The following is a 12,319-nucleotide window of genomic DNA, read 5'->3' as shown; positions in this document are numbered from 1 at the left end:
AGGGTAAGTGAGAATGAGGAAGCTGGTCATGCAAAATGAAAACTACCACTTCAGTTGATTTTTGGATGAAAAAACCTAGATTAACTTAAAAGTTCACTACTGTTCATTTTTAGAAACTAATACTTTCATTCAGCAAGGATGCATTAAACTGATAAAAAGTGATTGTTAAGACATACATAATGTTACAAAAGATTTCTATTTCAAATAAATGCTGTTATTTTAAACTTTATTTTTATCAAAGAATCCTGGAAAAATCATATCATGGTTTTCCACAAAACTATTAAGCAGCACAACTGTTTTCAACATTGATAATAATATGAAACATTTCTTGGGCATCAAATCATCATAATAGAATGATTTCTGAAGGATCATGTGACACTGAAGACTGAAGTAATGATGCTGAAAATTCAGCTTTGACATCACTGGAATAAAGTACATGCAAAATATTTTAAAGTAGGAAACAGATATTTTTAAATTCTAATAATATTTCACAATTTTAATGTTTTTTTATTGTATTTATTATCAAATAAATGTGTCCTTTACATTAAAAACATCAACAAATTCTACGACCCCAAACTTTTGACTGGTAGTTCTTGTGTTCCTCTATTCTAAGTCACTTTGGATAAAAGTGTCTACTAAATGTATACATTTAAACATAAAGACTTCAGCGGGGAAAAAAAGATGATTATATGAGTGAAGAGGTGTCTCATATTTTATTGCACACATGCAACATATACGCCCAGTTTCACAGACAAGGCTTAAGCAAGTCCCATGCATGTTTGAGCTATTTTAACTGAAGCCAACTTCCACTGACAAATCTTAAAATATGTCAATGTCATTGTTTTGTCTCAAGATGCACAGCAGTAACACATTTATAAAACTACTTAAAAGTCCTAATTGAACTATGGCCTAATCCTGGTTTAATCTGAGCCCTGTCTGTGAAACCAGGCCTTAGACTATTACGGATCCCTACAGTTCACCTAAGGTGCATCTTGTCCATAGTAAGCATATCTATATTTAGAATAAATGTGAGGCAATTGCATGGATGACTTATTCTCTCTCGTTACTTGCAGAAGCACAAGTACAGTAAACCAACTAGAGAAACTTGGGAGCAACTTAATATATATATAGACCCATCACACTGGGTTTATCAGCAAATCTCATTTCTAAAACAACCTCTTGATTATTCCCACTGGAGTGCTGTATTTTGAAGTGCTGGCATAGTAACATTGAATCACGCCACTGAAGAGCACCAACTTGCACAGCCTCTTCATACAAGCCACTCAACATTATTTTACAAGTGCAATAAATCGGAACACTAATAATATTTCTAGAATATCTATGGACACAGTAACCATGGCAGAGATAAATCAGCACTATGGCAGCCATGGAACATGTCTAACTAAAACATTCAATAAAAATAACTAATTCTCCATAAATTGCTATGGAAGTAATACTTATGAGCACAACATTAAGTACAGATAATTAAACTGAGGCAGGGTTATCGCCCACTCGCAATAGTTCAAGCTAAGCTCTTTCTCAAGTAACTGCAGTCACAGTGCTGCTGTAGTTATGCAAAGAAGCCAGCGAATGTAGACGAGTCTTCAGAAGGTCTTGTACTTGATATAGCGACAATATTCAGCACATTCATAAGTTAATGCAAAAGAAACCCAGCTAAAACAGGCAGAGGTGTGCTACACAACTGATGAAAGACCTGCCGAGTTCAATAAAAGCGCTGCAATAAAAGACCAGCACTGTAAAACAATGATATAAACACGCCCTACAATGTTCATGAAGAATGCTGCATAATACTACGCTAGAATACAGTAATTCCAGGATTACATGATATCATATAATGACATCCATTTTAGATATTTTCAAATACAGTCATGTGAAAAAGAACTAACACCCTTTAGAATTCTGTGGCTTTATGTATCGGGACATAAATCATCTGATCCTTGACAAAGAAATCATCCGGTCCTTGACAGGTCTTAAAATGAGGTAAATACAACCTCAGATGAACAACAACATATGACATATTACCCCGTGCCATTATTTATTTAACAAAAACTAAGCCAAAATGGAAAAGTAATGGGTGACAAACTAAGTACACCCTTACTGCTTCCATAGGAATTAAGAGGGTAAGTAGCAGTCAGGCACTGCTAATCAAATGCCTTTGATTAACTGATTATCAGCAAGTGTGACCAACTCTATAAAAGCAGTAGTTTTGCCAGTTTGCTGCTCTGGAGCCTTCAGGTGTGTGTTAACACAATGCCAAGGAGGAAAGACATCAGCGATCTTAGATCTTAGAGAAGCAATTGTTGCTGCCCATCAATCTGGGAAGGGTTATGCAGACATTTCCAAACATTTTGAAGTCCATCATTCTACAGTAAGGAAGATTATTCACAAGTGGAAAACATTCAAGACAGTTGCTAATCCTCCCAGGAGTGGACGTCCCAGCAAATTCACTCCAAGGTCAGATCATGCAGTGCTCAGAGAAACTGCATAAAACCCAAGAACTGCATCTCAGCCTCTACAGGCCTCAGTTAGCATGTTAAATGTTAAAGTTCATGGCAGTAGAATTACAAAAAGACAGGACAAGTTTGGCATGTTTGAAAAGGGTTGCCAGGAGAAAGCTGCTTCTCTCTAAAAACAGCATGGCAGCACGGCTTAGGTTTGCAAAGTTGCATCTGAATAAACTTCAAGACTTCTGGAACAATGTCCTTTGGACAGACGAGACGAAAGTGGAGATGTTTGGCCGTAATGCACAGCGCAACGTTTGGCGAAATCCAAACATATCACAGCATATCAGCACAAACACCTCATAGCAACTGTCCATCACGCTGATGGAGGGCTGATGATTTGGGCTTGTTTTGCAGCCACAGGACCTGGGCATCTTGCAGTCATTGAGTCAACCATGAACTCCTCTGTATACCAATTCTAGAGTCAAATGTGAGGATATCTGTCCAACAAAAAGCTTGGCCGAAATTGGGTCATGCAACAGGACAATGATCCCAAGCACAGCAGCAAATCTACAACAGAATGGCTGAAAAAGAAAAGAAAGGTGTTTCACTGGCCTTTTCAAAGTCCAGACTTACTTAGTTTGTCACCCATGGCTTTTCAATTTTGGCTTTATTTTTGTTAAAAAAATAATGACACGGTGTAAAATGTAATTTGTTGTTGTTCATCTGAGGTTTTATTTACCTAATTTTAAGACTAACGACCAGATGATTTTTATTATGTTCTGATACGTAAAGCATACAATTCTAAAAGATGTCCTTTCTTTTTCACATGACTGTATTTTTATCTCTCCACCCTCTTATCGTGGTTCACTTCAAAAGCGTGAAGGATAAACTAGCACATATTTTGGTTTGGTTTCAGAACTGGGCTGATACTAACAAGACCTGTGTTAGTCTCAGGTATTCTTGCTGCATAATATGTAATTGCAAAATAAATGTTGATTTAAAAAGAAAAATATGTTGAACTGTTTTTTTACGTGGACAGCATGGGCCATAAGTGCAGGTGTTGGTGATCTCAGATGGAGTCATGCTGCTGAAAGGCAGAGATGAGACGTAAACATGAGTGGGAAAATAATAAGTTTGTGAGAAGAGTCAGTGGTTACGAGTGAGGCAATGTAGTAATGTCAGTTGTGAAAGAAAATATGTAAGACCATACCAGTTACATAAAAAAAAATAATAATAATAATTATAAAATATATATATATATAAAAAAAAATATATATCCCTCTATGGTACGGTGTTGCCTCCAGGCAACATAGTCTATTTTAGCTTTTTTTTTATAAAAACATAATAAAATGTAATTGTTCAATGCTCTCTAAGGGGAGGGGAACTCAAATACTAACCAAAGAAAATGCAAAAGAGTGGTCACATGACCCACAGAGGTACATTTAGTTCCCTCTTTCAACACATGTGCACATGTCACATGGCTCCATATTTTCTCCACTGAAAAGGGCATTTTTCACTAATTTCTGTCCAAATAATCAGCCACAAAAAATCAGAGTCACCTTCATTGGTAAGTAAAGAAGTATTTTCAAAAAACTTTACATTATATATCATCAAATTTATCATAGGAAATTACATAAAACTGCTTGTTGCCTCGAGGCAACATTGTACCATAATGGAATCACATAAGGCCATGCCAGGCATACTACGTATGAATACAATTATATTTTATTTGTAAGGAAAAGAGTTTGAATTATCTAAATGTATCTGTATTTTTGCAAACTGAAAACTTGGCATGGTTCGACGGGACATTTGGCCACTATAGTGGGTAATCGGACAAATAGTGGGTTCGTGGGAAAGGGGCGTGGCTTGGGAGTGGTCAGCGGGGGTCGATGGAGTATTTGGCCTCTATAGTGGGTAATCGGACAAATAGTGGGTTTGTGGGACAGGGGCGTGGCTTGGGACTGGTCAGGGGGGTCAACGGGACATGTGCCTACTATAGTGGGCAATCGGACATATGGGTTAGTGGGACAGGGGCATGGCTTGGAGCCGGTCAGGGTGAACAGGACATTTGGCCACTATAGTGGGCAATTGGACAAATAGCGGGTCCATGGGACGGGGGCATGGCTTGGGACAAGTAAGGGAGGGTCAACGGGACATTTGGCCACTACAGTGGGCAATCGGACAAATAGTGGGTTAGTGGGACGGGGGCGTGGCTTGAGACAAGTCAGGGAGGGTCAACGGGACATTTGGCCACTACAGTGGGCAATCGGACAAATAGTGGGTTAGTGGGACGGGGGCGTGGCTTGAGACCGGCGGTGGGGTCAACAGGACATTTGTCTACTATAGTGGGCAATCGGACAAATAGAGGGTTAGTGGGACTTGTAGGGGTCTCGTATTTCGGGGGGTTCCCGACGGGCCCCTGGAGGACCCCACACGGGTCATTAGGTCGGCCGGGGAGGTCTTCCAAATGTTTGATCTTGCTGTTGTTGAGGCCTGGCCTTCATATTAGGATAATGTTATAGTGATTGTAAATGTTTTACCTTGACACAGCATGTTTTGATGTTTTTTAATGTTTTGATATGATAACTTGATGATATAATGGTTTGTAGTACTTGCGTTCCACGATGGTACAATGTTGCCTGAGGGCAACAGCTGGATAATAAATGTTACTTTTTATTAAATATGAAATGTGTAATTCAATAAAAACTTGATAAATCTGTTTGTTCAAGTGTTTAGTTAAATAAATTGATGTTTTCAATAAATATATAATTTTTTTTCTTCATGAAAATGTCAAATGTTTAAATTTGTCCATTGTGGTACAATGTTGCCTTGAGGCAACAAACTTATAATTAATAAATAAATTAAAAAATTATGATAATGTTTATTGATATTGCTATAGTGTCAAATTTTAATCAGGAAAAACATAACAAATATTTTTTTTCTCACTGATATCATAATGCGTACCATAGAGGGATATATATATAAAAAAAAAAATATATATATATATATATATATAATACTGCATTACATATATTGTAGCAGCATCAAGTCTTAGGGGAATGTTCACACAGGACGTGCTCTTGCATTCAAAAACAAAAGGTTTTTGAAAAGGAACACAAAGTTTCAAATAATTAATTATAACTTGACAAGCTGTCTTAAAAAACCCCAAAGAGCTCTATCTGATGCATGTGTACACAGACCAAGCATTACAGTAAGCAAAAGAACAGATGCATGAACTTTCATTTAGTTTCCTAATGTACAACACTGCAAGAACATTGACATTTTGAAAACTTTGCACATATCGTCCTCAAGTGCACCCAACTTTGATCCTTCATATGAAAATTATATTAATGAATTATTGATTAGGCTACTGTAAAACAGGTCTAAAGACCCTATAATTAAATTGTTTATTATAGTGCATTACTATAGACAAAAAAAATGCTCTAAAAATGATTCTCACTGCAGTTGGAATAACAACTGCTTCCAAAAAAAATAAAATACGACAACGAAAATCATTTGCATCGCTCACATACTGTGGTCTGAAACAGACAATCAGAGTGATACAAATGCTAATACGCTCAGCCAATCAAACTAGAGGACCAGAACTGTTGTTTAATTATAATTGTATCAAATCACAAATCCAGGTACCAATGCAAAAATGATGTGTAGCCTATTTATCGCGTATTCTTTCCCAAAAACATGGGTTAAAAAAGTCCCAAAGACAATAAAGGGTTAATAAAACAGCAAATCTCGTGAGTTCACAGTCATATGTCATGTTACACAAAATGAACAGATGTCAAAAAGTTAAAGGTCTTTATTGATTTAGTGTGGAATGGGTGAATTTGCTCATATGACAAAGAAGAAGTTAGTTGCTGAGATTGCGCTTACTGTCTGTAAAATGACTGCAAACTGTCTGTAGGTTAAACACAGCATGCTTACTTAAGGTAACATTCACACTCAGGATTATAATAGCCAATTTTGTTTTAATGTATGATCATCTCACCAAGCTTCCGAAGCGGATCGTGGGTTTTCGACTCGAACCCTTTAGTTTCAGTCTGAACGGTCTCTGGTTTCTTCTTTCTCCCCAACATGTTGAATATATCCCGTCGGTTCCAGTCAGTACTCCTTATAACCGCCCTGAACCGAGAGGTAAATGTGAATAATCAACAGACAAAAAAAGTCCAGAAGTGCGCGTTTAAATCTTTCGGTCAATGCATCTGAAGGCAGCGCTGCTGTTGCTGCGACGCCTGTCGTAACACTTGACGCTTCTAAAAACGCAGCGCGTAACTCGAGTCCGGCAAGGAGCGAGAAATATTTCTCTGATGAACTCGAGTCACTCACTCACACACTGTATGACACATTTACTGTCACAGCCTCTGCTTTAAGAGAAACTGTCTGGATAGAGAAATAGATTGCGTAATTGATTTGTTAGCCTACTTGTTTTTAGCCTGGAAAAAGTTTATCTTTGGAGACACTGTTGCAAACAAAAATATAAAATGAACTTCACAAAGACCCTTCCTTAGACTCCACCTCTCGTGTTTATTCAGAGTTTAATTTGTTTGTTCTTTATTCAGAGTTAAATGTCTCTGCACCTACATGAGCTGCTGTGTGAGATTGTGTGTGTGACAGCTCACACACCGTGATCAATGCTGCCATCTGCTGACATACTAATGAAATGACCTGAAATAAAATAAATTAAAATGCGATCAAATAAAACAGGATAAAATATATGAGACTAGCCTAATAATAATAATAAAAAAGTAATCGTACGGGGTAGTGCCTTTGTTAAAATAATGAGATTCACAATAAACTCACACCTTCACACATCAGAGTAATAGGCTACTTAGCCTACCTTCTGTTGAGATTAAAATTGTATTAATTAAATTAATTTAGTGATAACGCATACGCATCAAAACGGCAGCAGTCTTTCTTTGGTAAGGAAATACATGGACACAAACACACGCGCGCACACGCACACACGCACAAGCACAGGCACAGGCACACAGGCACACGCAGACACATTAGACTTTGATGAGTCTAATGGATAGTAGGCTATAGCCATTGTGAGTGTTTAACGTGAGAAAGGTGTCATGATGTTCATGGAAAATCTGAGAATCTATCTTTCAATAATATCTCCTCGTATAGGTTAAAATATTAATTAATGATAAATAATAGAACAGATACCCATAAGGAAGTGATTGATAAAGTTTTTTTACTTCTTTTATATTGAAGACTGTAAAATAAATACAACACGCTAAACCTGTTAAACAAGTTTAATTGAACACATTGACCTGTATACAGGTTTTACAGGTCCCTCTATAAAGCTGTAAACACACATACACACAAGTTTACATGTTTTATGGGGACTTCCCTTAGATGTAATGTTTTTTTGTTTTGTTTTTTACAAATATTATATCCCCTAACCCTCATCACAGAAACATTCTACATTTAAAAAAAACTAATTAGTATGATTTATAAAGCTGTTTTCCTCATGGGGACCAAGGAAAATGTCACTCACTCACTCACACACACACACGGAAGCTCCGTCATTAAATAATTGACATTATAATAAAACATCAGCACCAAGGTCAAAGACATCTGAAAATGCAACTGTATATGATGTGCATTGCATAGCTATGTCTTCTTGATCAGACCTCTTATTAATGATTAGTAGATGTGAAAAGAATAATCACACGTGTAAATAATTGAGATGAACTAGAAACTCATGTGGTGTATACAAGTACAAACATGACTTCAGTACAAGAAAAAGGACAAAACCCATATGAAATAAGCTCTGCAATAAGATTTTATTATAGCTTGTGACAGACACTCTTTGCAGGTTAGATCTCTGTTCTTTTCATTGAGGTGAATAGATTTCTGCATAGTATTTGTAAGTCACAGAGAAAGGCCATTAACAGGGAAAACAGTCTAGTGGAGTTAAAACAGGTACACCCCAAGATTTCCAAATAAAAGTACTTATTATATTCATAAAAAATTTATGTATAATATATACTGTGTATAAAACAAACAAAAAAAAAATATTAAGGAAAACATTTCAAGTAACATCTTGAAAGAAATGACCGTGCACCTAAGTGCACTTTTGTAAACCATATAAAAACTAAAATAAAGGAAAAAAAGAAATGACAATATAATATATGTATATTTACAAGGTTAACTTAAGCAAGGCTTTGTACAAATGTTACAAAATCGTTTGACACACATACTCGAGCACATACAGTTTACACAGGCAATTTCAGACACACATACACACTCATTTGAAGTTATTTCACCAATGAGCCATTACTCAATGTAAAGGAATATGTGGGAATGTGAACACACCACACTGCCTCTTATGGAACTTAATGTAGCGAGTTAATGGTTGAATTATGCACTTGCGCTGAGCTCAACGGCCTGTGTTAAAACTAGTAAAACTGTCAACACTGTTCCTGTTTTGCTAACACTGTTTAACCAATACTGTACCGGCACGTTCGGAGAATTGGTTCGTCTGGGACTTGAGAACACAAAAGCACTGAGTCGTGAGGGTCTTGGCATTACAGAATGTTGTCATGTGACTGGCCAAGAAAAGGAAGAAGAAAATGTGAAAAGAAGAAGATGATGATGAAAAAACTTTGGCAACACTGAAAAGCCCCTTTTGCCATGCAGCTGAAGTTGGTCAGAGAGAGAAAGAGTGATGTAAATTAGTACTCACAAACCTAAAATGTCGTTCACACGACAGCAATTTGCAGTGAAAAAATGACTGGATTCATCTTCATTAAGAATGATTTCAGGCAACGTAACAACGTAAGTGACTGTGACATTAATTGCTCATTTGGATAAAAAAAAAGAGTTCTGGTTTATGCAAATGAACAGTAATGTGAGGCAGCGACAGTGCATGGGAATACAGACCAGGGTAGAGTTTAGTGGCGGATCCCTTTCAATTCATGGAAATTCCGTTTTAAGACAAATTGGCTACGCCCCACAGCAAGTTGATTTTGAATTGGAATGAAAACTGAACAATTTAAAGAAATTTATTTTAAAAAACAAAAAACAGTTAATGACATTCTGGGAAATAAAGTGTTTTTTCCACCTTGGTCCATATAAAATGAATTGGTCCATAAACTGAATCTTAATTTTTTTGTAAAATTCAAAGAAGTAGGCTATATAAAAATAAGCACAAATTTCTATAGGTGACATTTCAAATGAAGCAGAAGTTTGTCTTGATAACTTCCATTTCTCAAATGACAATTAGGGCGTTTTCACACCTGGCTCAATTGGAGCATTTGTTTCGAAACCTGGCACGATTTTCTCCCTTAGTTTCGGTTTGTTGAATACTCGATTCTGATTGGCTGGAAGGTGTGCAATAAAACCGTTTAATGCACATATAGTTCCAAGTCAGTTGAATCACCGTTCTATATTAATGCGCTGTTTTAAGCGCACACACGTTTACAGCCCCGCGACTTTTAGTAATAGAATAGATTCGGTACGGAATCGCTACATTATATTTCTCAGCAACGAGGGGGTTACGTCGCTATTTTGAAGTAATTATAAACTCATAACTTCATTGTTAATAGAGAGGAACGCAAAACAGACGCAGGTACGCACCTCTCTCTCTCTCTCTCTCTCCAAATAATTCAAATAAATGCTATAATTCATTCATTCATTCAACAAAATGTAGTCTTACGCACTACTTTATCTCGGTGTCTGTTCAAAGCAGGCAGAATGCTAGATCTAACGAGCCGTAACTGACGAAAATAACCGTCAATTTTATTCTTATCGCAGCTAAAAACCAAAGACCACCTCTTCATTTTAAAATGTCATTGTTCTTCTTCGAAACAGTTGTGACTTGCATAAACGTAAAAATATTCAATTGCATAAAAATGTTCTTAATGAAAGCGAACCAAGGGAGAAATGCAACTTTGTAAATCCCTGTTTCAGAGCAAAGCAAACAATTGACAGGTCTGTAAACCCCCTTATTGCAGTTTTATTAAAATTTCAGTTCATTTGAATTCCAATTTATTAAATTCGAATTTCAATTGGGCATCCTGTTTGCTACCTCACTTTAAATTCAATGCCAATTCAAAAACTGAACTGGAAGTTTAAAGAATGCTCAGTTCAATTCTGAATGGTGCACAATGACGCTCACATCATTTGCCACCTGGTCCAGTTTGACACTGCAAGTGAGTATGAACGTCTACCGACCAAAAGTACTCTACAATGATGTTAATCGCTGTCAGAACTCATATCAAACATACGGATGACGCAGCTACAACACAACACAAATCCAACTCTCTTGGTTCACTAGCCTGTACACACCATCACTGCTACAAGAAATCACGAAAACGCGAGGTAGGCAGGGCCCGACGTGCAATAGGGGCTTCAGTCTCTGAGCACTCTGGGTGGGACTCTCCAACGTCCAGCTTTTCAACAGGGGGGGGTGAAGCTATCGGTTTGGGGGGTAGCGCCGGTGTTTTTTTTCCTGAACAATCTGTAGGTGAGACCACCACTGTGTGCCTCCTCCACGCACGTCTCTTTCTGCGCGTCTCAGGCGAGAGCTGCTTCCTCAGGCCGACGCTGCGCAGGTCATCCGCTGAGCCCATCAGCCGAGCCCGTACCTGATCCGCCAGGGAACCCTGCCCAGGGGACAACAAGCAGCTCTTACTTCCAAGACCAGCCAAGGATGTTGGCGTACACTCTTTTCTCACGCTAACCTCTTTGGAGGATTTGGCTTTTGGTGGAGGAGACGGAGAGGAATCAGGGATTTGATTTGCACCTGACTTGTGTTCTCCCTCCATGGCAGAGGAGCTTGACAGTTCTGAAAGGTCCAACGAGGACGCTTTGGCTTTGTCTGACTTTAGGCGACGCCGTGCGAGGGTGTCGCACTGTATGAGGCGGTGGGAGTTAAAAGAGTTGCGGCTGTGGAGGCGCTGGGAGGCGGAAGATGAGTGAGAGGAGGTTGAGGGAGTAGACGAACGTGCTGCGACATCGTTCGCTTGGTCTTCAGGGTTGGTAGTGATGTGGAGGGAAGGAGGAGGCGGAGCGAGGGCGGAGCCAGAGGTAGCAGAGGGAGTCTGGGATTTGCAGTGCGCATAGAGGAAACTGCGTGGCGCGGTCGGTTCGGGTGAGGCGTGCGAGTTTTGATCGGAACGGGTTGGTTTTTCCGGCCTCTCTTGGGTGAGGGAGCGCGAGGCGAATCCGCTTTCGTTATCGGTTTCACTCACCAGTTCACTGTGCTCATCATCTGCATCATCGCCCCGTCCCTCTGATGCTAAGCTCCGCCCCAGAGTGGACAAAGTAGAGTAGCCCGAAACAATAGACCGCGCATCATCTCCTCGCCAGCTGCGACCTTTCACTTCAGACCTTTGCTCCTCCTCCTCGCTCAGCAGCACAGCTGGTGGCGCTTCCTCTGTCGAGGAAATGCTGGGAACTACTTCCTCCTTCTGTTCCTGTGCCTTCTGTCTCTCACTCTCCTCTTCCTCATCTTCCTCCTCCTCTTCTTCATCTTCCTCTCCCTCCGCTCGAGGGGCGCAGAAGGATGCCACCCGCCCCATCTCTTGCAAATCGTCTTTTTCGGAGACACAGGATTTAATGGGTTCGTGCTCAGAATCGTCGTCTGTGCTGCTGCCGACGAGACGGCCGTTGTTCCGCTTCCGGCGTTTTCGGGTCACAGCCGACATAATCGATAACGTCAGGATATCCTTGGCAGTAAAGTCACGTTTTGATCCCCACGACCCCTAAGTTTAAAATATTATACAATTACAATTTTGAAATACATTTTTATTACTAAATATTAAATGCAATTTTTTTCATTATTAAATATGCATTTAAAAAGATAAAATAAAAACATTCATATTTAC

The 12,319-nt window shown here is 38.8% G+C and overlaps 2 protein-coding genes across 10 annotated transcripts in view; both read right to left on the bottom strand.

Annotated features, from left to right (window-relative positions):
• Nucleotides 1–6,957, bottom strand: part of plcd3a (phospholipase C, delta 3a) — a 35,130-nt gene extending 28,173 nt beyond the window's left edge. The window contains exon 1 of the mRNA XM_082167699.1: nucleotides 6,469–6,957. Within this exon, the coding sequence (XP_082023825.1) occupies nucleotides 6,469–6,556 (88 nt within the window). The 5' untranslated portion in view covers nucleotides 6,557–6,957. The remainder of the gene's footprint in view (nucleotides 1–6,468) is intronic.
• A 1,296-nt stretch (nucleotides 6,958–8,253) lies between these two features.
• Nucleotides 8,254–12,319, bottom strand: part of arhgap23a (Rho GTPase activating protein 23a) — a 68,266-nt gene continuing 64,200 nt past the window's right edge. For 7 of the 9 annotated variants that reach the window (XM_082172650.1, XM_082172648.1, XM_082172649.1 and 4 more), the window contains one exon: nucleotides 8,254–12,196. In XM_082172650.1, coding sequence (XP_082028776.1) covers nucleotides 10,787–12,196 — 1,410 coding nt within the window. In that variant the 3' untranslated portion in view covers nucleotides 8,254–10,786. The remainder of the gene's footprint in view (nucleotides 12,197–12,319) is intronic. The other 2 variants (XM_082172653.1, XM_082172652.1) reach the window with 2 other exon arrangements.

This window comes from Leuciscus leuciscus (assembly GCF_965113295.1).
Source record: "Leuciscus leuciscus genome assembly, chromosome: 1".
Taxonomy (NCBI): Eukaryota; Metazoa; Chordata; class Actinopteri; order Cypriniformes; family Leuciscidae; genus Leuciscus; species Leuciscus leuciscus.
The sequence above is the reverse complement of the archived record's forward strand: the minus strand, read 5'-3'. Positions and strand labels throughout refer to the sequence as shown.